The 23,651-nt window shown below is 42.6% G+C and overlaps 1 protein-coding gene across 1 annotated transcript in view; it reads left to right on the top strand.

The window, feature by feature from the left end:
- The first annotated feature begins 7,203 nt into the window (after window positions 1-7,203).
- slc8a3 (solute carrier family 8 member 3) overlaps window positions 7,204-23,651 on the top strand; it is a 93,908-nt gene continuing 77,460 nt past the window's right edge. The window contains exons 1-2 of the mRNA XM_041061572.1: window positions 7,204-7,852; window positions 14,620-16,487. Of these exons, the coding sequence (XP_040917506.1) occupies window positions 14,707-16,487 (1,781 nt within the window). The 5' untranslated portion in view covers window positions 7,204-7,852; window positions 14,620-14,706. The remainder of the gene's footprint in view (window positions 7,853-14,619; window positions 16,488-23,651) is intronic.

Genomic DNA, 23,651 nt, shown 5'->3' with positions numbered 1-23,651 from the left:
TGATATGAAAGCTTCATTTCATTTTACAAGTGACAAAAATATACAAATGACAAACAGAGATCTGATCTCAGCCCTGCTGAGATTTCTGCCTCACCAACCCCAAAAAAGTCAAATATAATAGAGTTTATGATACTCACTGCATTAAAAATTCAATGACGACAGCTCTTTCCAAAAACTGTGTCCCTGTTACTTTGGATCAGAGGTTCTCAAAGAGGCTCGCCTTCCCTTGAAGGGGAGGCGGAGGGGGCGACGTGAGGCAAAGATATTGCCTGCCCTGAGGTGAAAGGGAAAAGGCTGTAAAAACAGGAAGTTAGTTATTGTAGTTTAGCCTCTGATTTCACCGGCTTACCAAAGGATATAAAGACCCGTTACTCATGATATGCCAAATATTTCAGTTATGTCAAGAATAAACATCCATAAATCATAGAGATGATAGACAAAAATATACTCCAGAATTTGGCTGAGAATCATTATGTTTTTAGGGTTTCCTCACTCTCAAATTAAGCCAGTGACAGTTGTCTGTACATCCATTGGTAAACTGCAAACAGGAACTGCTAACAGCTAATTCTGCATACTTTTTTAATGGTGCCAGTTTGCCAAAATGTAAATAAGTGTAGGCTATGGAGGCGGTGGTGGGCAGTTGTCTCAGTTTCAGTGTCATACTTTAAAAAACCTCTGCTCTGGATAAAACACAAGGCAGTCATCCTTACTCACTGGAACTAAAACCGTTGAGAGGGATGCACGTCAGTTTTCAATATGGCAAACTCCATATCTCCATATTCTGCATACAAAATGAAGTGAGCTGCGAACCGAATCTTCTTCTTCTTTAATCATTTTTCATTTTTACTTTATTCCTTCCTCATTAATTGAACATCATATGGCATTTATTTAGCTGTGTGTTGGTGTGCGTGTGTGTTTGGTGAGCCATCCTTAACCTCACTAATTGTGCAAAGCCTTACTGCCTCGCAGCTTAGCGCCCACTTCAAATGAACCATGTGAGGGAGACTTGAGAGCGCTGCAGCAAAAGATATGTTACAGCGCACTCTGGTTATTATGGAGCTGCACCATGGGTGTAGTCGTCAGAGGCCAAAATGGGTCAATCCAGAGGGCCTTGCTATCATAAGCGACCTGTCAGGATGCATGATGAGCTGGAGTCCTAATTTGAAAAAGGCCCACCCCTTCACGTGCTGTTCAATTTTTCATTTGAAAATGCAAGAAAACGTCATTAAATATTCATTGGACAAGGCTAAAAAAAGGGGAAATGAAATTCAATATTTACTAAGTCGGTCTATGAGCTGGAGAACTAATGAAGCCTGAGAAACAAGAATCATGTAGCTGGTTGAAATTCTCGGCCCCATCGCAACTGGGCTTCTGAGACGCTAAACAGCCCTCTGCATCTTCCAGGGGCCTCACACAGCTCTGGGGCCCCCGTCTCATTCAGATTTCACCCGCTGATCTGCAAACATGTGAATGGGTTTTTCATGAATCAGATCAAGCTGCTGCTGCCACATCATCACAGTTCTGATGTTGAAACACTCTGCAGAAGAACCAGGCACTCAGTGATTAATTACCACTGGTATTTCCTCACAAGAAGAAATTTTTCACAAAGATTAGAGACATGATCTTTCACTTCACTGAGGGAATACAAAGTATTCTGACTCGTCTGAAGAATTCCTGTTGAATCCTGAAACAACGCTTATTATTTATTACCTCTAGTTAATGTGATGTGATTCCTTTTGAAACAGGGTATTAGGATAGGACATTAGACATAGTGTGTAGTCAACCATGACTGTACCTTTCTCATGGAACGAAATGTACCTTGATCTAATTGGACAGGCACAAAAAGTGAGATTGTCTGAAAATTTGTGATGAATTTATTAGTGGGACATTTAAGTCACACCCACTAACGCAGCTTAAGCATTATCCTGTGCGCCTCCACTTATGGGCATTCATAATCATTGTTGCAGTTGTCAGCAAATACGTTAACAGTTACTGCTTACCACTAGATCATAGTGAATTATAAAACATTTATTAAATACTTATAGGGAAGGAAAATGTTTTCTCTATCAGTTGTTGGCTGATTATGGCTTCTCAGATGGGATTTTTCTTAGTTTGCAGATATTATGTCTTTTTATAAATTTTTTATCATTTATCATGTATGAGCTTATAACATATTTTTAACGCTGCAGTCAGCGAGAACCTCAACCTTCACCACCGCTCTGACTCACTGAACTGTCACTCACAGAGAGCTACAGACTCAAACGACAAAAAATGTACTTATTCTCGGTTGGAGGGAGGGAGGGAGGAAAGTGAGCGGGGAAATGACCCCTGTGTTTATTTTATTTAGGCTCTCTCTCTCTCTCTCTTTTTCTCTCATTTCATTTCTATAAATAGACAGACGCTTGGCAGCTGAGGGGTAGTCCACGCAGAACAAATGCACCCCCCGGCTGTTTCACTTCATTCCCCACATAATGAGCCAGACGGAACGCGCACAGATCGCTGCCGTCACTTCCCCTCTTCCCCAGGACCGAGTCCGGGGCCACACGTTGCCAGGGAGACACGGCTGTTGGGCAGCGGGGGCCCCCAACAGCATGCAAGCCGAGCCCCTCGGACGAGTTGACCGCTCCGCCTTGATCACCCGTCTTCTTGCCATCCCTTACTTTTGACTCCCCTCCCTTCATCCCTATCTTCTGGCTCACTTTTATTCAGCATCATAAAGCACTGGGGGAGACGAGGGGGGGGAGATGAGTAGATGAGTGTTTTACACTCATCTTCTGTGCACTGTGTCTCTGATGTAATGGAGTCAGTGTGGGTATTCCTCTCCCACCCATCTTCCACTGCAAATATATTCCAGACCAGTGAACCACTGAATGCTAAGCTCCAATGGCTGCAGCTGCAGAAGTGGCACTCTCCACAGACGAGCTATAGTCTACTATATGTGTGCAAATACTGGTCTCTGTGGACATTATTTGAGCTGAGAGTACATACGGTGTGATAGCTTAGCAAAGGGCTCCCTTCTATCTGCATTCTGCACTCTGTATATTTATGGACTGTCAGGGTTTTATTTGAGGAGAGGATTTATTGGTGCAGGGGGAGTCAAGGTTATGTAGCGTTGTATGAAGAATAGCCAGCTCTTCCTCTCAATAATAGTACATACCCACCTATCAAGGCGATGTGTGCAGGTCTGAAAGATGGGTCGACAGCGGTGTTGAGATGCAGCGTTTGCCGACCCTTTTGGCTACTGACCCCTCAAAATGAAGCAATATCTGTTTTGTGAGCCCCCTTCATAGTTTATAGCCTTAGAGTGGATATGAGTGTTTTTGCCCTCTCAGGTAGTTTGATTTGAAGGAAAGAAAGTTTTTTATTTTCATAACCATCTTGTGCAGATTCAGATTCACATTGGTCACTGCTCTAGTGATCCATTGTTATAGTAGTACCTATTTTTTGTTTTAGTCATCCAGGTTTTGGGAAATCTGCCTCTGAGATTTCTGCTGCCACCCCAAGTTACATTTTAAAGACAACATGTTTTTCCAGAAAGTGTCCCAGTCGGAACTAGTTTGTACCAAAGTTATGGTCCATATGAAATCTGTTGACTGCATGTCATATGGATTATCCAGAGTTGGAGATTGGAAGTTGAATCTATGTGATTACCAGAGTGAGGGCCCAGTGAAAACAAGGGTGAAAAATAATTTAATTTGATGAGTGATTTGTAAGAGCTTTCGTGTAGTTTCACTTTGGTGAACTTTGACATGTGACTTCGTGCCACTGGCCAGCTGCTGAGTGTCTTGGCAGTGCTGACCTTTGAGGGAACAGAGCACTGAAGACTCAGAAACCGAGGACGCTCTCACATTAGCTGTGTTGCACCATCTTATATAAACCAACTCTGCTGAAGCATAAAACAATCTGCTAAGATTTACAACACAGTTTGCAGGAGTTATGACGCAGGAGTCAGTGATACAAATAAAAATCAAGAAGGGTTAACTTATTGTTAATGCTGCAGGCAGAATTGTTAAGGACAGAAATATATCTAAGACAAGATATGTTAAAACCTGAGCAAATAAAACCAACACCTCCTGCATGGCCAAACAGGATTATTGACAAGTGAGAATTTTTTCTGTATAATTTTAATGAACCCACCCTTCAATCATACCATATATTCATGTAAGTGTTGTATCTCTCCACCCGTTGCATCTTTTCTGCTGAGTCCTCAAGGGGCTTGGTGTTTTGCTCTGTGTCTGACCCCCACCATCACACCACCCTCCAAACACACACATTCACTGGTGACAGGAAGTGGCCCCTCCAGCCTTGAGATCTGTAGATCCTGATGTGAGGTGACTCTTTACCTTTCTCATTTCACAACTTCACTATTCATTACTGACCGTCGTAAGTGGACGTCGCCCAGGGGTGATGTCAGTGTTAACTCCCCGGACGACCTCCCTCCCTCCCTCTTCTTTTCTCTCACCAGCAAAGCTCACTGTGTCATTGCCTGACTTTTTTTTTTTTTCCCACTGAAGTTGTTGCAGTTCGAGCCTACAAATTATCAGCATGTGCACAGTGCCAAACGCAGTACGGCGAGAGAGAGAGAAAATACAAATCACAAAGTGCAAGTGCAGCACAATTCTCTTGTGCTATACTCTGTCGTTCCCTGCTCCAGATTTTCTGCTGCTGCTTCTGCTGCATGCCAGATGTTTTAATGAAACTGATCCAGGGCCTCAACCGCCGTCGGGCATTGCTGTGGGGAAAAATGGGGAAGAGAGGATAGGTGAAGTCGCTTTACTTTCAGTGAATCAATGCAACCAGTCAGTTTCAGGGCTACGGCCATCAGGCCTCCCGCCCTTGCGAGTGCTGCTCCTCTCAGTGGGAAGCACAGGCAGGCCTGGTGTGTTGATTACAAGTATAATCCATTAATCATCACAGAACGCATGCAGGACTTTGATGAGAGAGGCAAGAGCAGGCATTGAATTCCAATCATACGCTGCATGCTGGCTGCAGGTACATTTAAAGAGCCTGCACACACCAATCTGTCCAGTGTATTTTCTGTCTCCACCCTTTCGCTGCAGATAAGAAAACTTAATTAAAACATCCAACCATAGTGTCCATACTAATTACAGAATTACATGGAGAAGAGTGGAGGACTGCGGATGGGCATGGCGGTGGTGGTGGGGGCTGCCTATCCAGATTGGCCCATGTCATTCCTCCTGTCCATTTGGGAAGTGATTGTTTTTGAATTTCATATTTGAATTTAACAAGCGTGGAAATCTGAACAGGCTAATAAGATTCCGTACCAGAGAGCCGGACTTCGTAATTAAAATCGGACTCAAGTGATTTTTTTTTTTCCCCTGCTTTGCATATAGGCTCCAACCCAAAAGAAAAGAGACTCTGCGTACTGTTTGTCCGGTCTCTCTGTGTTCTTTCAGGGTGGATTAATGGTAATTCATTATTGATTAATTACTAATTAAATTAAATGATTTTTAAATACTTGTATTAATTTTACATGCAGTTTGGTTTTCCCTGGGACTTTTAGGGTTTTATTTTGTTTTGTTTTTTTCACTTTCGTGACACTTCAGGCCTGTGTGATGCTGTAATTAGAGGTGGTGGCAGTGTCAACATCCTCCTGCTTTGCTCCCGTCTCTGGGGCTTCGTCTGTCTCGTCAGCAGTGGTTATGGGTGATTGTGCTGCATCAAGGATTGTGTACCCAGTGAAGCTCATTATCTACTGGTAATGCATCTAACTGGGGATGGGAGATCGCTGGACTGTGCAATAGCAACTGCAAGAAGGGGCACAAAGAGACACATAGGATGGTGAGGACGTGCCTGGACTCTGGCAGGCCTTGAGTAGGATTTGTTTAAGGCAGTAGTTCACCAATTTGGGCAAATTTGTGTTAATCTGCTAATTGCTAATTAATATGTTGATGTTTAAATGACACATTTGTCCATTTAATGGGGGTTTATGTGACTTCTTTGCTGGGAGTCTTGTTGTCTCTTGTTTCTAGCCATTTCCCCCTGTTTTCAGTCTTTGTGCTAAGCTAACTGGCTGCTGACTGTAGCTACATATTTAATGGTCAGACATGAGAGTGATATGAATGAGGTTGAAAATGAATAAGCATATTTTCCAAAGTGTTGAACAATTAGCTACTTTTTGGGCCTTATGGTGATTCATTAGCACATTTAGCCCCATAAGGTATGGGCCTACCAGGCACAGGCTCAGGGATCCCAGAGGTCAGAGGGGCCCCTGGATCAGAGGCTCTGTGTGAAGTGACAGTTGATATTTCTTGTTTGAAAGTCGCAGAACTCAGTTAAACAATCCCAAAGAGAGGCAAATTGACCACAGGGACAAAAAAAGATGGCCGCAGAGAAATGCAAAATGACTAAGAGACACAGACCTCTATAGGAAGGGTGATGGGCCGTTTACCGGCCTGTACCAAGGGGCCTATTTTGCTCTGCGCTCATCATTCGTGTTGCTGGTTCAGCTTTTGCACCACGGCTTGGCTCTGTTTGTTGCATGCCTAACACTAGAAGAGAACTGAAGAACTGAGGGGTGAGAGGTGAAACGACTTCCAAGTATCGACAACCAGCTCCGGTTGCCCTCGATCTGACCCTTCCTAGATGACATGAGAAGAGCTCTTAGTGAACCTTACATTTAGCTTCACTCACTCTCTGCATTTATGAAGCCTCCATATTGTCAGTCTGTGTTATTTGTGGCATGTGGCCAAAATAAATGTCAGTGCTGTCACTTATTTGTATAGAATTAGCTGCTTCTGTCACACCGTGCAGACAAAACAGAGCTTATAGAAGTAAAAGAGCGAGTGAGACCTTCATCTCCACCCTCCACTGTGAACTGTTGTCATGGTGGGCTGTGGGCCTGGATCACAGTCAGGGTTTGTGTTGCAGGTTTCTTCTCTCAGCTGATGGTGACGTAGTTGCGCGCCCAACCGAGCCTGTCTGTGCGACTTTTACAAATGGGGGGCGGAGGGCTGTAGGGCGCAACCATTTCACACCTCTACCGCGCGAGAAGAGGCCCGATATTAATAACAATTATCCGAGGATGACAATTCATAGATAAAGCTCAGCTCCAGCAGGCACCGAAAGCTCCGGAGGCTGACTTGCTGCCAGCGCGGAGGAGACAAATCGCGGCTGTTCCGATGGTGCGCAAAGTCCAGCGGGCAACTTAAAAAAAAAGCAAATAAACAAACAAAAAAACAAAAACTGGTGTGCACAGCTGAGCGCGTTTCTAATGTAAGACAGTAGCTGATATTAACCGCGGTGTGCCATCTCTGTGGAGGAAGAGCCGGCGAACGGGAGCTCATACGGCAGTGCCAACCTAGGGCGACATCACAGATTTCCTGCGCTATCGCGGCGGAGAGAGGAGGAGGAGGAGAGCGCTGATTCACGGCTTGCAGGAGGAGGGAGAGCCGTGCGGACGGGCTCAGAAGATCCATCTACCAAGGGTGCAACCTTAAAATACCACCCCCACCCCCCCCTCTCCTCCTCCTCCTCCTCCTCCTTCCCCCTCGTCATTGACAGCTTTGCGACCCGGTCAGTCCGTCAGACAGGGAGGATCTGGGGAGGAGGGCGCCAAGGCAGGAGAGGACGAAAGGCGATCACCTCTGGCCGGTTTGATCCAATCGTCAATACCGTGCAGGCTGGGGACCTGCCTCTCCGTACATGAGGACGACACAGCGGCTTCACCGGGGGATTTTGGTTCGTGGAGCACGTTTGACTCAAGAGATCCACACGGCGAGCTTATTTGGAGACTGCTGACAGGCTGATCTGAACGGCAAAACAATAATAAAGGGGGCGGACAGGAGCTGTTTCGCAGTCACTACATAAACTCCCCGGAATACAAATCCAGGTATGTTATAATGAATAACGCATGATGCAAACTCACTGAGATTAAATAATCCGTGCGTTAATGAGGTGATACAGCCTGGCACAGAGTCGGTGATAAGCACAGGACACAGGCAGGCTTTCTAATTTAATATGTGACAGATCACATCAGATGTGTTGCAGGATCCGTGTGGCTGCAAATTCAGTCGGTGGCCGAACTGCTGAGAGCTGGATGTGGTCCGTCACTCCGGGGCGCCTCGCTCTGCTCGGGCTTTAACCTGTCTATCGGCTCCCATTGCCCCTCATCATTGTGCAGATATGATCCATTGCAACGCGCTGAAATGGATTCGTGATACCGTCTAATGGGTATGCCATTAAAATAATTGGCGTCTGTCAACGCACGTAACGGATACCAGTTGTTACAGGCTGCCGAGCCCGTTCTGCTGCTGATTGGCTGAGCACCTGGATTCCCAGATTTCCTTTATGAATCTTCATCTTATACTTATTTGCTCTTACTGTGGTTTCCCCTCGCACGGCCTGCCCCTGTGTACAGTTGATTTAGGAGACAAGAGCTTCCTGAGGTCAATTAATTTCATAAGAGACACAATAAAAACACCTCCACTCACAGGCCTATATGCACCCTATAAGTTACAGCGCGGGCCTATGGGTGCTCCGGCAGGGATTCCCCCCTCAGGTGTAGCACTGACATCGGTGTAGTGAGCGAAACGGTCTCCTGATGATTAATCAGCAACAGCTGAGGCTCTTCGTGTGTCTGCTGAGGCCATGTTTACGCGCATCTCAAATAGCCTCCTTAAACAAGACCCTCTTCCCAAAATAGGGAAAGGGAAAGAGATCTGTGAGCAGAGCAGCCGCTCTCTCCCCTCAGCAACTGTCTCAGTCACAACACTGTCTGCACCAGTCAGGAAATGTCCAAGGGTGTGTGTGTGGCGATCACTTAAAGATGCACTAAATCAAACATTATTATGTGCCTCTCTGATCAAGATACGTGACCTTTGAGGTGTAAGTCATCTATACTTAGACTGACCAGGGCTGCAAAAATAGGCGATTATTTTAAGTTTTAGTCGATTGTTTGGTCCATCGCAATTTCCCAAAGCCAAAACTGACATATTCAAATAGCTTGAAATAGCTTGTTCAACAGTTCAAAAGCAAAGCAAATTTAGTTCAGCATCAGAAGAAAACATGGGAGTGTTTACATTTTCAAAGCTAGGAGGGAACTTATGTAAAAAAAAAAAAACGATTAATCATTAGGATCATAGTTGTCTATTTTCTGTAGATTGACCAATTAATCTGCTAATCATTTCAGGTCTTGACAGCTAAATGTTGGATATTTTCCTTAAAACCTTTTCGTTGGCCAACTGTTTTCTTGGAGGTTCCTCCCTGATCACAAAAGTCTGTAAAAATCTTGCAATACACTGTTTACTTCCTTTTACTTCCTTCCTTTCTACTTTTTTTTTAAAATTTGTATGTTTAAGTTTAAATTATGATACAAAATACTACTTAGTTTCTGTATAATCATATTTGCGTAGGTATCTGCGTAAAAAAATTAGTAAAACTTTTATTGGTCCGTTTTATTTGTTGGGGGGATACAGTATATTAATAAACAGTAGTATCAGTATTGTAAAATTCAGTTTTGGTATTGGGACATTGTCCTAATACTTTTTCGTAGTTACTGTTACTCATGGACAAAATGCTTACCACATCTCCACAATAACATTTTCTAAGAGACCTCATCCCACCCCAGGTTTACCATAAAATACTGTATGACAGCCTCAGCAGTCATCATATATGTTGCTGAATTATAAATATCAAGGTATTTGTTAAAATATTTGTGATATCTGATTTAGTAAATATAACATAGTTCTTCTTCTTCTATGTCTTATCTAAAGAAAATGTGGCTAAAAGTTGTGTAAATTGAGTTTAAGTGGGTTCACCCTCAGCTATTTGTGGTTGAAGAGGTCAGTGTCGTATTTAATTGGAATATGTCAAGGCTGAACTTCATCCTTCATTTAGATATGTCGGCTGCAGTATGGCTCTTAAGTTCCTGTGTGGTTTTTGTGAACAACTTTGTTTTCTCAGTTGATTTTAATACTTTTTCAGTAGCTGTTTCAGAAATTTAATTTCAGATAACATTCCAGTGACAGCCCATCCCTGCATTCGCAACGCAAAATGCAATCCTTAAAACAGTAATTAGTATGCAAATTGTTTTGTGTCGCTCCTAATTTAAGGGTTGTGGTTCAAATGGTGATAAACGTAGAGAACCAGCACTCAGTGCAATTTTGTGTTGAGATAGAAAATCAATATTGAGGTAGAAAATCAATACAAAATCCTTGTGGGTCATACACCTGAACAGTCGGTCTGAGTGCTTTAATGTAATCATTTGAATGAGCTTTACATTATTGTCTAAGATTATGTGTTTGTGCCTCTTAAATGATTCATCAATCAATCAATACAATCAATCTATATTAATTACATTACAAGTGTTAATGTAACATTCCAATTTTGTTAAAGGATTATTTTAGATCAGTTTACTCATCACGAAGAACCTGTGAAAACCACTGTATGATGTCTTTTGTGGTCGAGGAGCTTTTGAAAGTCAGAAAACATAACGTCATCTGGGATTGAGTTTATAACAAACAGTCTGTGTTACAAACTGTGGATGAGGAGTTTGTAAGATGTGGGCATTTACCAATCCAACGCAAAGACACTCTGGAACTGCATTATGGGAACTGGAGGTTCCAGTTGTTTTGGAGCATCACTAAAGCTGGAATTTATCCGTCTGTGTTCAGGGGCTACGCCATACCTACGGGGTGTAGGTGTTAGGCTCCAAGGTTACGCTGTAGCTGCACCTCTTCAAAAAATGTAACCACACATCGGGGCTATGGGGTCAAAATTTCTCAGAGAGAAGGTTGTAATCAAAGTTATGTTATGGAAGCGCTATGAAATTCTAAGTTTCTGTTTTATCCCATTCAATAATGTCTTCTCAGGCAATGGTAGGGTTAATAGGATAGAAGTAGTAATGGTAGAAAAGTAGAAGTAGTAGTAGTATTAGTAGTTTTAGTTGTGCACTGTAGTAGAATGTAGCACAGGAGGTAGTTGTGGTACAGTGATATGATATAATTAGAACCACAATGAGAAGATATTGGGAAGATGAGGTGATGATTCACTTTTACATGCACAAGGAATAAATGTAAGATAATTAAAACTACCACTCAGAATAGTGCACACAGTAGTGCTTATTAAGTGAATTTTGGGAGACCTGGAAATGAGCACGACTGTAGTTTACAGTTTGAAAATAATCTTTTATGAGTGTGATTTTATTCAGCTTGTGAAATTTATAAATCTGACTGGACCAGGATGTCCAGGCAATTGACTCCCTCTGTCCAGTGTCACTGCATGGCCTCATGTCTTTAAAATTCTCTGTGTCACTCCGGTAGTTTGCCTTTGGATTCATGGGTATTTGGCTTGTTTGCCATTTTGTTTTACCTCTGTTTATCCAGAGTAGGCTGACTGAGAACGTTTCTGTGTTTCATCACTGTCCTCCTTTCATACTCTGATAACACGCATTCACGCATGGACACACCAGAGTCTCCCTCTGTTTGCATTTAAGCTGCAGGAAGACACAGTGAGGTGTTAAAAGAATAGGCGATTTCAGCTTATTTAAAGCGACTATAATCAAATTTTTGACATAAACAATAGATCTAAAACTATCTGTGTGTGAAAAAAGGTAATTTGTAGTGATGTACCCACAGACTCTGCAGCTCCCCTCAGCTTGATAGAGCTTTGTAGCATCTTTTATCTCATTGTTTTGGTTTTCAGCCCACAACCTGACTGATTTGGTTCACTCTCACTGTTTTCAGTGTTGTTTTTGGCTGTAGTAGGCTGCTGTTTCAAGTTTTCAGCTGTTAAAGCTCTATAAAATCCTGCTGCACACTACATTCCCAGGACCAGGCTGTAGACAGGTAAAGTTAGCTGGCTAGTTAGCAAGCCATATCAACTTTAAATTACAGGTTTAATGCAACAATCCTGAATCATGCTGCTTATCATTTGACTTAGAAAATAGAAAGGTTGACTAAGGTTTCAACTGTTCGTAGCCTTCACTTCCTGGATGCTTTGTCTATTTCTGCCTCATTGGTGTTTCTGCCCATCCACCCTGGCTACACACCATGCAATAAAAAAGACAGGGGGAGGCTAGCTGGTCAGCAGCACTGCTGCTCTGAAACTAAAACAGGAAAAGCATTTCCTTTAGCCTCCCAGTGTCTACTATCTCTTATTTTTCCTGCTGTCAGTTTTTCATCTTTACAAATTTTACAGTACATGTTAGTATGTTTTATAACTGTAATTTGATCAATACACACGTTTTTTTTTTATAGCTTACTGTTGTAGGGTGATACAGATACAGAAGTCCAAACCACCTTAGTGTTCAGATTCAATTTTTCTCTCATTAAGTTACAACTTTGTCACTCAATTATTTCCCTGTTGTTTTTGTTTGTGCTCAGCGCTGTTGGTTCTCACAGGAGTTGCATAGCTGGCTCCTGTCCAAGTAAATGGCTCTGCTGATTCGGTTAAATTTAAGTTCCTTGTCTCTGTTTCTGCTGCCGTTTGCTGTCAGCTCCTTTTCTATCCTCCAGATCAGTGTGCTGCTCTGCAATCAACCTCTTTTTTTAACATCTGAGGAATTTCATTTCAAGAGATCTCCTCCCTTTTTATGCTTTATCACCTCTTAAAAAAAAAAAAGCACTTCTGGGAAGACACATGTCTCTGAATGTTATTGAGGTTATGATCCCTCAAAAGGCATCATAATAACACTACCAGTGATGCTTCCTATGAACCATTAAATTAGAAATATTAGAAATAATTTATTCTGCAACACAGTTATTGGTTTTGCTAATGCCTGATTTTGCACACAAGATGTTGATTGAGATTTTTCTAGTGTTATGGTTGAGGAGAAAGGAGGAAGACATTTAGGTGTGAGTTGACTCTGCTCTTAAATAGGTCTCAGTGTTTCAAATATGCCAGCTCTTGTTTGACTATTCACAACTCCATTGAAAGTGTTGTCAGCGGTCCAAACTGGCCAGTGGTCCATGTATGATAGATATTATTTCCAAAAATATCACGTGGGAGTTCAAGTAGTTGGGGTTATTTAAAGTCCTCAGATTAAGAGCACTAAGTAAGATTTAAATCAGATATGAAATAACATCAGCCATTTAATGGATTTTTCTTAAAATACAAAGTGCCTTAAAGTGCCATGCATACATGCATTTTATTGCAGGCGGCCCTATAGGTAATCAGCCATTTATCTAGGAGTCAGAACACAACAATGCAGTTTTCGGTATAAAATGTAAAAAAAAAAAAAAAAAGACTGAAACTACATTTAACTCAACAAAAGTAAACGGAAACAAGTATGACAGTAATAAAAGGAAAGTAATCCTCCAGTGGATTCAGGACAGAATGATTAACTCACGCTGTCTGGATTTCTCTGAAGAGATAATTTTAATTCAGACTAAACTGCCTGTGTGCCTCATGGGCCCAAAGGTGTGGTGGAGGCTGCAGAGTGGCCCCACCCAATCTCCTGAACCACGGAATAATCACAGATACCGCTGAAAAGAGAGCCTCAATATTAAATCCCTTGTGTTACATTTCCTAAGTTTGCGGTGTCTAACTGCTCTTCATGCTCCCGTTGCCTTTGGCCTCAGCTGTTAGCACCAAAAGAATTGTCAAGTCCGATCTCATGAGAGCTGAAGAGGTGTATAAGATGCTTAGTCTGAGCTTTTATGAATTCGGACAGTGTCTGCATTGTTACTGTAATGCTGCTCTGTCTTGCGGAAGTGGTAAGTGTGCATTTAGGGCTCAGTATATAATGAATTTGGACGGGACATCTGTACCCTTTGTTTTAGTTTGCCTCTTGATGGTCTCCTGCCTCCCCTCTGCTGTTTTTTTTTTTTGCCAATGCGACATTTTGGACAGTGCTTAGTTTGGCAACATTGCACGCCTGCTGAGCGAGCTGTTTGGTTCAGAGCTGTGTATTACCCCTGAGATTTCAGACAATCACGCTCAAATCCACATTATTGGGCGCACATATCCACTTCTTAACTGAAAATACATTTTATGATTGGAAATGAGCCCACTGGCTATGATTTTATTAAACTAATGTTATCTACATTGTTCACATAGTGGTTTACAGACCTGAAAATCTCATGAATTTCTGAGTATGATGAAGTGTTTTCCAGCCCGCCTCTCTTAGATAACATAAAGGTCTCATGACTATGCTGTTTGTAAAGTAGGAGGCAGAAACTCATACAGAAGGATAGTGGGATCATTTGAATTTCGTGCACTCATATAAAATAGAGAAATTCTTTTCTTGCCTCACATACAGTGTGTTTCTCCCTGTGAAATGCAAACACACAGTCTTACACACTTGCACAACCACTACTCTTCAAACACAGGATTTAAAACAATGTGGAAATACCCTAAGGTTGGATAAGCGTTCCATTAAGTGATTGCATTCATTATTGAATTATTATGTGACTAAAAAATGAATGCATTGTACTGAGTTTTAATAAGTAAGACATTAAGTAAGTACAATAAATATTTATCAAGCAATAGATGCTTTCAATTATCTAATAAGATGACCTGAAGCAACATGATGCAATTGTTTTATCACTGTTGTCCCTGTCTGGATGTTGTTTCTAACATATGAGGTTAACCTCTTTCTTTTTCGTAATAAAGATATAACATCTATCTAATCCTTGTTGTCTCTGTCTGGTGTTTCAGGTGGTGGGAGGAGAAAAAACACAGCCTAGTGCTGGATCCCAGAGGGACTGTCAGCGTGGTAAGGACCCCTGAGACGAAGGAGGGTGCATGGAGGGTTCAAGGCCTGTAAAACCAGGGTCATCAGCCTGCCTCTGGTTGGGGTTGGTCTCTGTGGCTGTAGCCTTCCTTTGTACAGAGGCCCGGACCACTCCGAGCCCTCTGCTCAGCTCCAGCAATGCAACCTGTGAGGGGAACTCCAAGTGTCAAGCGGGGATCATCTTGCCCATATGGTATCCGGAGGACCCCTCCATGGGAGACAAGATTGCACGGGTCATTGTGTATTTTGTGGCCATGATCTACATGTTTCTTGGAGTGTCCATCATTGCCGACCGCTTCATGGCGGCCATTGAGGTTATCACCTCCCAGGAGAAGGAAATTGTTATCAAAAGGCCCAATGGGGAAACGACAACCACCACAATCCGGGTATGGAATGAAACAGTGTCCAACCTCACCCTCATGGCCTTAGGCTCATCCGCCCCTGAGATTCTGCTTTCTGTGATTGAGGTTTGTGGACACGAGTTCAAATCTGGTGAGCTGGGGCCCTCCACAATCGTTGGCAGCGCAGCCTTCAATATGTTTGTCATCATTGGCCTCTGTGTGTCTGTCATTCCCCAAGGAGAGGTACGCAAGGTCAAACACCTCAGAGTGTTCTTTATCACCGCAGGCTGGAGCATTTTCGCTTACATCTGGCTCTACATGATCCTGGCTGTATTCTCTCCCAATGTAGTCCAGGTCTGGGAGGGTCTACTCACACTGGCCTTCTTCCCCATATGCGTACTCCTTGCCTGGGTGGCGGACAGACGACTTCTCTTCTACAGGTTCATGCACAAGAAGTATCGTACAGACAAGCACAGGGGCGTCATCATCGAGACAGAGACTGAACGCTCCAAGGGGATTGAGATGGACGGTAAGATGGTCAACTCTCACTTCATGGATGGAGGTGCGGCTAGCAATCTGATTGGTTTGATTGAGAGCAAAGAGGTGGACGAGTCCCGGCGCGACATGATCCGCATCTTGAAGGATCTGAAGCAGAAGCACCCAGAGAAAGAGTTGGATCAGCTAGTCGAGATGGCCAACTATTATGCTCTCTCGCACCAGCAAAAGAGCCGTGCCTTCTACCGCATCCAAGCTACACGCATGATGACAGGCGCTGGAAATATCCTGAAGAAACACGTTGCAGAGCAGGCGAAGAAGAGTGCCAGTGTGCAGGAAGTGCATGTGGAGGAGCCAGAAGAGTACGTGTCTCGGATCGCTTTTGAGCCTGCTGTCTACCAGTGCCTCGAGAACTGTGGCGCCGTCATCCTGACCATCACCAGAAAGGGCGGCGACATCAACAAGACGATCTATGTGGATTATAAGACAGAGGACGGCTCGGCTAATGCTGGGGCCGACTACGAGTTCACAGAGGGTACAGTGGTGTTCAAACCGGGGGAGATGATCAAGGAAATAAACATTGGCATCATAGACGATGACATCTTCGAGGAGGACGAGCACTTTTTTGTGCGGCTCAGTAATTTGCGTGTCCTGGAGACTGAGGATGAGGTGCTGTCGCCCAACAGTCTCCCGTACCCAAAGGCCATCCTTGGCTTCCCCACCGTGGCCACCGTGACCATTCTTGATGACGATCATTCGGGCATCTTCACCTTTGAGAGCAGCTCAGTGCATGTCAGTGAGAGCATTGGTATTATGGAAGTGAAAGTGCTGAGGACTTCTGGAGCAAGGGGGACAGTCATTGTGCCTTATCGCACCATGGAGGGACTCGCCAAAGGAGGAGGGGAGGACTTTGAAGACACCTATGGAGAGCTTGAGTTCAAAAACGATGAGACGTGGTAAGACAGCAACTCTGTTTTTCTAATGGTTGTCGCGCCGTTGCTTTTCATTAATATGTTGTTGGCGATTTATTATTAGCTATTATCCGATTTTTAATCACAAAAAGTTATTGAAAACGAAGTGAATTCAGGAATCATAAACAAGCTGTTTTCTGCGTACTTGTTTTTGCATCCCATTGATTTTTGATTTACAATTGCACTTTGATGGTGGCAAACCTGTCAAGAAACAATAGCTACAGTGTATATGATATGATCGCTAGCTTCAAGGCTGTTCGGCAGTCTGCCAGATACACATCTCATTCAGCGTTTTCTTTTGATGCAAATATGTTGTCTTCTTTGCCTCTTGACACCATTTTATTTAGAAGAGAATTTGGTAACATGTTCATGTGCCGTTTGCACTCATCACTCTGTGAATTTCAAATGCTTTTTTCTTTACATGGTGAGGGAGCGTACCCTCTCATCTGAGCGTGCACTCTATATCCCCTTGTTTTCCTGTCAAGAGATTTTGCTCTCATCAGAGCGCTTTGGTAGCAATCCTGTGTGTGTCGCATGCAACAGGGATTCAACTCTGGGATTCGTCACACAGCCGTGGAAACAGGAAGTCCTTAAGTAACCCTCCCCTCGCTTTTCTAATCCCTGCTGCTTTTGTTTTCTCAAATTTTAGATTTTTGCTCTTTTCCTTTTTTTTTATTGCTCGTGTTTCGTGTCTGATTCAATTGAAACGAAGCAGCAGGGAAGAACACAAACAGGATATTAAAAGAGAAGGAGAATTACAACAGAGGTCAAAGGCCAGGATCAGATTTGCACATGGCAGTTTTTTAGGTTAGTAGGTAGAGTTTGTCAAAATGAGTGACAAGACTGGAGGTTTGATTCCTTCTGGGGGCAGCCATGCTACAAAAGCTTTCAGTTTGGTAGTAAACCTCTGAGTAGTAGTGACGTCTTATGTAAATTGCATATGTTATGTAGCCTTGTCAGCTGTACCATCTGTGTACAATACTGCTCTACAGAAACAGATAGGCATACAACTGAGTGGGCAAATTTGGCAGCGTTGCAAAAATAGCAACATTCTGTAACTGTAGTACAAATTGCATTTGGGCCACGTATTGTATGATACTACAGGCTTTTGTCCCGTGCATGTGAGGCGGCGCTCTGGGATACTGGCATGTGTGCAGAATTGCGCTTCTTGAGAAATATCGATTAATTTATTTCACAGCTTGCATCCGCTTGCATCTCACACACATCGGTCTGTGTGCACTGAAGCAAAGTGACATGCTTCATGACATCCCCTTCCTCCTCCAATCAGGACCCTCTCAGCATGCTGTGGCTGACTGGCAGGGTCTGTGCTCCGGGGTGTGGGTTCCTGAGGGCCGAGGCAGCCCAGGAGACTGGCAGCGAGGGAGTGAGTGCCGGGGTGATCAGCGTGCTCTTGGGGCCTGCCAGGCTCTCAGGGTTTTGCTTGATTTATGTGAGAGGTGCTTTTTGGGCCAGGCCTGAAGGCTGTCGGGGGAGTGGAGGGGAGCGATGTGGAGAATGACTATTATTATGAGACTGCTGTGATGCTGTTGGCATTGTGAGCGAAGGCTGGTCTATCGATCTGTTCATTGTGTTGCGCATCGTGCTGCGAGTTAGATGTTCTTACATTGCAGCATCACTCCGATGTGAGAGTGCACGACTTAACGTGCTGTGAATTGATAAATATCTGAGATAGCAACCCGACTGTATGGTCAAATAATTATTTCATCAGAGCATTTCAGTGTAACAGTAAGGACTTGTGTTGTTGTGAACCCCCTGGCTGTAGTTTCATATTTAACAGACAGACATGAGAGTGGTATCAATCTTCTCATCTAAGTCTCGGCATGAAAGCAAATAAGTGTTTTTCCCAAAATGTTGAACTATTTCTTTAAACCATCTCAGACTATGGAGCAGCCACATGAGGCAGATTTAGGCTGAACCTCCTCCATTTTTTTTTATTTTAGAAACATACCTTTATTACGAGCTGGGGTTGTGGAAATTTATGATTCAATCAAAAATGTTGCATGTAGATGAATTGTCAGGTGGAGACACTGGGGTGAAGGGTCGGGCCAAAGGTCACGATGTCTGACCTTTGATCCTTTTAGCAAGAACTGTCATATTGTTGCTTTTAAATCAATTGGAAATTAAAGCTGACATTTGAAGAGAAGAGGCTGTGTGCTTACAAAGGAAAAAAATATGATAACTAAATCTTAGGTGTCAAAATCACCATCTATGGAATAAATATCAAAGAAATAGTCTTGTTGACAAATGTGCAGTCACGCTGACAATGTTGAGTTTTATTGTCCACACTGAGTACAAAATAAACCAGACGTGACTTTTACTGCAAAGAGACAGCACTGCACATATTGTGGATAGTAAACTTAACTGAAACAGTCAGTGCTGATTGATGTACTCACTATATAATAATGATAAATGTTATATGATTACATTATGACATACAGGACATTATTCTATTAAGCAGTTAAAACAATGAAAATAGTTCATATGCATGAACGTGCTGGCATACTATTATGAAAATCTCTCCTTCCTCCTTCAGAGACTTCTGGATCTTTTGTAGAAATGGCAGACGGCTGATACAGAACTCCCAACAAATCTCCAGAAATTTCCATAATTACACTCAGATAGTGATGAATTAGATTTTGTGTGCATCCATTAAAAAAAAAAGATAAAGAGGAGCAGTGGAAGTGACAGCTTCATCCAGAAGCATACTGGAAGATTCATGAGAACATTTCCATACACAAAACAAAGGGGATGAATGTGTAGAATATTCACTAAAGGCATAATTACAATGATGTTTCTTCCGCTGCCTTGAAAGCTCTCCTCAGGGTCTTTTTCACGCTCACGACATGAAAAAATACGGAATTTATTTGCCTCTATTTCCTTCACATTCATAATCCACCACCGACGTGTATGGAAATTGACAATGAAAATGTTTATTTCCTTTTTGCGTAGACGTTAAAATAACAGAAGGATTCCCTCCTTGGCACGTGGTTGAAACAGCTTTTCCTCTTACTGCTAATTCAGTGTTAATTGTGATGACTAAATGAGGGCAGAGTGTGCTCCCTGTTTAAAGGGCAAGGTTCTTTTTTTTTTTTTGATGTCCTTAAGGACAATTAGACCACATTATGCTTCAGCTCTCATGCTCTTCCTTTCTCTCTCACCCTGTTTTACGAGGCATTGACTCTCAATCTCTTTTGACACACTTTGGGCCCATTGTTATCAACCAGAGTAGAAATTTATTACAGTCCTAATCTGGGGCTCTGGAATACATCACTCCAATTCTTAGCCAGACAATAGTTTTCAGCATGAAGGATGAAGTTTAATAGTTTCTTTCGATGGCAACAGTTCTGCTCTGAGCCAATAGATAGGAACCTCATCTAGGCACCACAAGATTCTTAAATGTACATTTCATGGTGGTCAAACCTACAAAGTGGCTCCTCAGGTAAAGAGTGCTTCCTAATAAGTTAGGTAGGGCTAACAGGGACACGTTTTGGGGTCATCTAGGGCGGTGGCTCCCAACCTTTTTGGCTTGGGGCACTTAAAATCAGGCAATATCTGTTTACATTTTCATTTATTCATTTACAAATGAGCTACAGTCTGAGTCTGTGAATCGTCTTCACAGGTTTTGTTGCTGTTCACATAAGTGCAATTTTTCCTTCTTGTATTGTTTAATTTGAAGCATTTTCAGAGGCATGAGGAAGTGAAAAATATCCAATATTTAACAAAAGATAAGCAAAAAAAAAGGTTGAAAAAATAAACAGCTGTATCTAACAGTACTAGTGCTGCAATGATTAGTCGATTAATCGACAGTCAATTCATTGTTTTGACTAATTTTTAAAGGGAAAAATGCCAAACTTGTCTCATTCCAGCCTCTCTGATGTGATTATATGGTATACTGGTCTCCTTAGTATTCTACAAATGTATGCTGAATATCTTTGGGTTTTCTACTGTTGGTTTGACAAAATTAGACACATGAAGACAACACCATCGGCCATTTTATAGATAAAACTAATTAAGAAAAATGACCTGCAGATTAATCAATGGAAATCATCTCTAGATGCAGCCCTAAGCAGTACTTACACTTGTCACTTTGTTCCTCTTGTGACCCCCTCAGATTTATCCTGAGTCTCTTTCAGGGGTCAGGAACCACTGCTTTATGCTCATATTGCTCCTGAGAATATTCAGTGGATAAAGAATAAAGGTTGCAGGCTTCTGTTTCCTTTGACCGAGTCAAGATAACACAGCTGTGAGGTGCAGAAGCTCCATCCCTGGAGAGTTGGATGTTTAACTAGGCGCTGATGGAATCATAAACAAATGAGTGGTGTGCAGCGGACAGACCAGAATCAGTTAAAGTAATTGCCACTGTGGTCACGCTGTATGAACATGAACATGTGCTTGTAAACCTGCCTTATATTTTTATACAAATAGCACTATGGCGGGGGTTGTGTTACGCTCATGAGAAGATGCACAGATTTGCCCTTTTCCCCTGCTATCTGCCCCACCTCCTCCTGCTCTTGCAGGGCCCTCACCCAGGCTTTTTCCCTTAATATCTCAGGAATGTGTAGCTGTCACCCCTCTGGGCGTCATGACTGACAGAACACATGTCCACGCTGATCCTCATCCTGCTGACCACTCAGCTTTTCCCCCTGCCAGCACTTTTTCAGACATCCTGGAATAGACCCATGAGGTTTACCTTACCACCCTGCAGCCAGCCCTCTCACACAACCAGGATCATCTCCAGCTCAGCTAATCATATTCAGTGCACCTTTGTTGCTCTGTCCATACTAACCTCATAGTTTCTTTCCCCTCCATAATTGGAATGTGTCTTTCTATATTCACGGGGCCTCGGGGTGCAATAACACTTTGTTTCCTTTGGTAATGTTTGTAGTATTTTTGTGTTTGCTTCATTACAGTTTACGCCCGGTTACAAGTGAACCAGGGCTTTTTAAACAAAACTCACACTGACTCACATTTGGCTCATTTTTATAGTTGGTTCTGGTTTGAGGTTTTGGCAGAGAAGGGGTCAGAACGAATCAGATTTCAGTCGCTGTAACCAAAGCTAAGTATTATGGACTTGTTCCAGTGAGGAGGGTAAAAAAAAAAAAAAAAAAAAAAAGTAAATTAAGATATTGTTAGCATTCTGGAGGCGTAGTGGTTCTGGCTTCGTCGTACGCCTCTGTCTCTCCCCACATTTTCATTCTCTGTATCTGTTCTATCACACGATTTGGTCTGAGAAGAGAGCATGAAGACAGAGCTGAATATGATATGAATAACAAACAAGACTAATCGTCTGCAGGCATGCTAGCAGCTCTGTGAGGCAGGACTTAGGCACAGTGGTGCTAACACTTGCTAATTAGCACTAAACATGAATTTGGCTGATGGGGATGTCACTAGTATTGCAGGTATGTGGTCATAATCCAAAATTTGATGCTGCTCAACAACATATTTCACTGGAGAATCAGAGGGTAACTAATGTAGGATTTATCCTCTGGGGACTGGAGAGTGTTTGTATGGGATTTAATGGCAAACCCTCCAACATTTGTTGAAATATTTCGGTCTGGGTCTGAATCAAAGTGGGCATCCACAGAGCCGCCCTGCCAAGATGCTCCAGACAAACCCTACGGACAATAACTGGCCAAAAAAAGGCATGAAATTGTTCTCTGTACCACAAATACCTTCCTCCCCTGCTGTCATTCCATATACGTTTGTTAACACACACCAGTATTTAAAAAAAACTTTTCACACAGGTTTTAACACATCCACAGACATACAGGTGCTGGAGAATTCGTGAGAATATTTCTTATCTTTGCAAACTTATTTTAGCTTTTGCACTTCGGCTCCGGCTTACAAATACTGTGCAGAAACACACACACACACACACACACAGGCACTAACTCACGCACAGGTTGAGTGGCAATAAATATGCTGGCCCTGCGTTTGTTCCTCCCAGTTGGGGGAATGCAATTAAGTTAAAGCTTATTTATAACACAATTCAGTGCAGGGCGTGTCGCCAGCTCCGAGCCTCCCCCTGAGTGTTTGTGTGTAAATCTGACTGAGGATCATATATTCAGGCTCCCCAAACTTCTGACAGTCTCTCAGGCCTAATAGAGTTAGGATAGAGGTAAGTGCATCAGTTTTGACCCATTTGACTGTCAAAGCGTTTAGCTACAGCGCTGTAACAAATAAACACTGCACTGCTTTATTATTTGGTTTCATTTGGGAAAAGATAACATGACGCCTGCTCTTACGCGGTGATTGATCATGCAAGCTTTAAATAAGTTTCCTTGTCAAGTGAGTTATTTTAAGTGCTCCGTTGACGAAATGGTAATTTTTTCACAGGCTGGATCTTTGGAGAATTTGAATGTTGCAAGAAGGGGGGGTTCTCCTAAAAAAAACAAACAAACAAACATACATACATATATATCAGCATTTAAAGGATTAAAAATAAAATTGTTGCTATGTAATTAAGCAACACACTTATTTATAGCTTGTTTATTTAAAGTGTTATTAATTCATTTATCAACTCCGTTTTTGAAGAATGTAAAGCTGAATATGGAGTGTTGTTAAAACACCTGGGCAATTTAAACCAAAGCTATCTGTGTGGTTAGAGCAGTATGTGAGAAAGTTGTGTTGGGTTAGGGTTAGGGTTGTTTGGAGTTTTTTGTAACTTGGGTAAACGGACTCTTTAAGCTGTAATTGGCCACAGATGATACTCCTCATATAATATAAAATATTTGCTTTCTTTTCTTAGGTTTTTGCCATCCTGCTGATTGATTCCGGTCCAGATTTTGCTGTAAACCTACTTCATCTCTCAGTTTTACAGGCACTGAATCCAAAGCTCTTCTGAATAACACAAACAAACTCCACATCCTCCCAAAACATGTCCTGTTCAATGCCGTAACATCCGCACAGCGAAGGGAGCTGCTTACAGCCGATGTTGTGATCATCCGCAGCCTGAAACCTGAGTTTACTCTGGTATTAGATATGTTTCTTTAATTAGTGTGAGCTAGTTTGTGAGTAGACAGTTGAAGTGCTCTGATGCTGCCTTCAGTCATATCAGATGTGCTGTAAATAGGAACTGCCTGCTGGGAAAAACTTTTCATGTCGGCCTCCTAGAGGTGACAAGTAGGA

The sequence above is a fragment of the Toxotes jaculatrix genome, chromosome 17, assembly GCF_017976425.1.
Source record: "Toxotes jaculatrix isolate fToxJac2 chromosome 17, fToxJac2.pri, whole genome shotgun sequence".
Lineage (NCBI taxonomy): Eukaryota > Metazoa > Chordata > Actinopteri > Toxotidae > Toxotes > Toxotes jaculatrix.
Note: the sequence above shows the minus strand (reverse complement) of the source record. Positions and strands in the feature narration are given on the sequence as shown.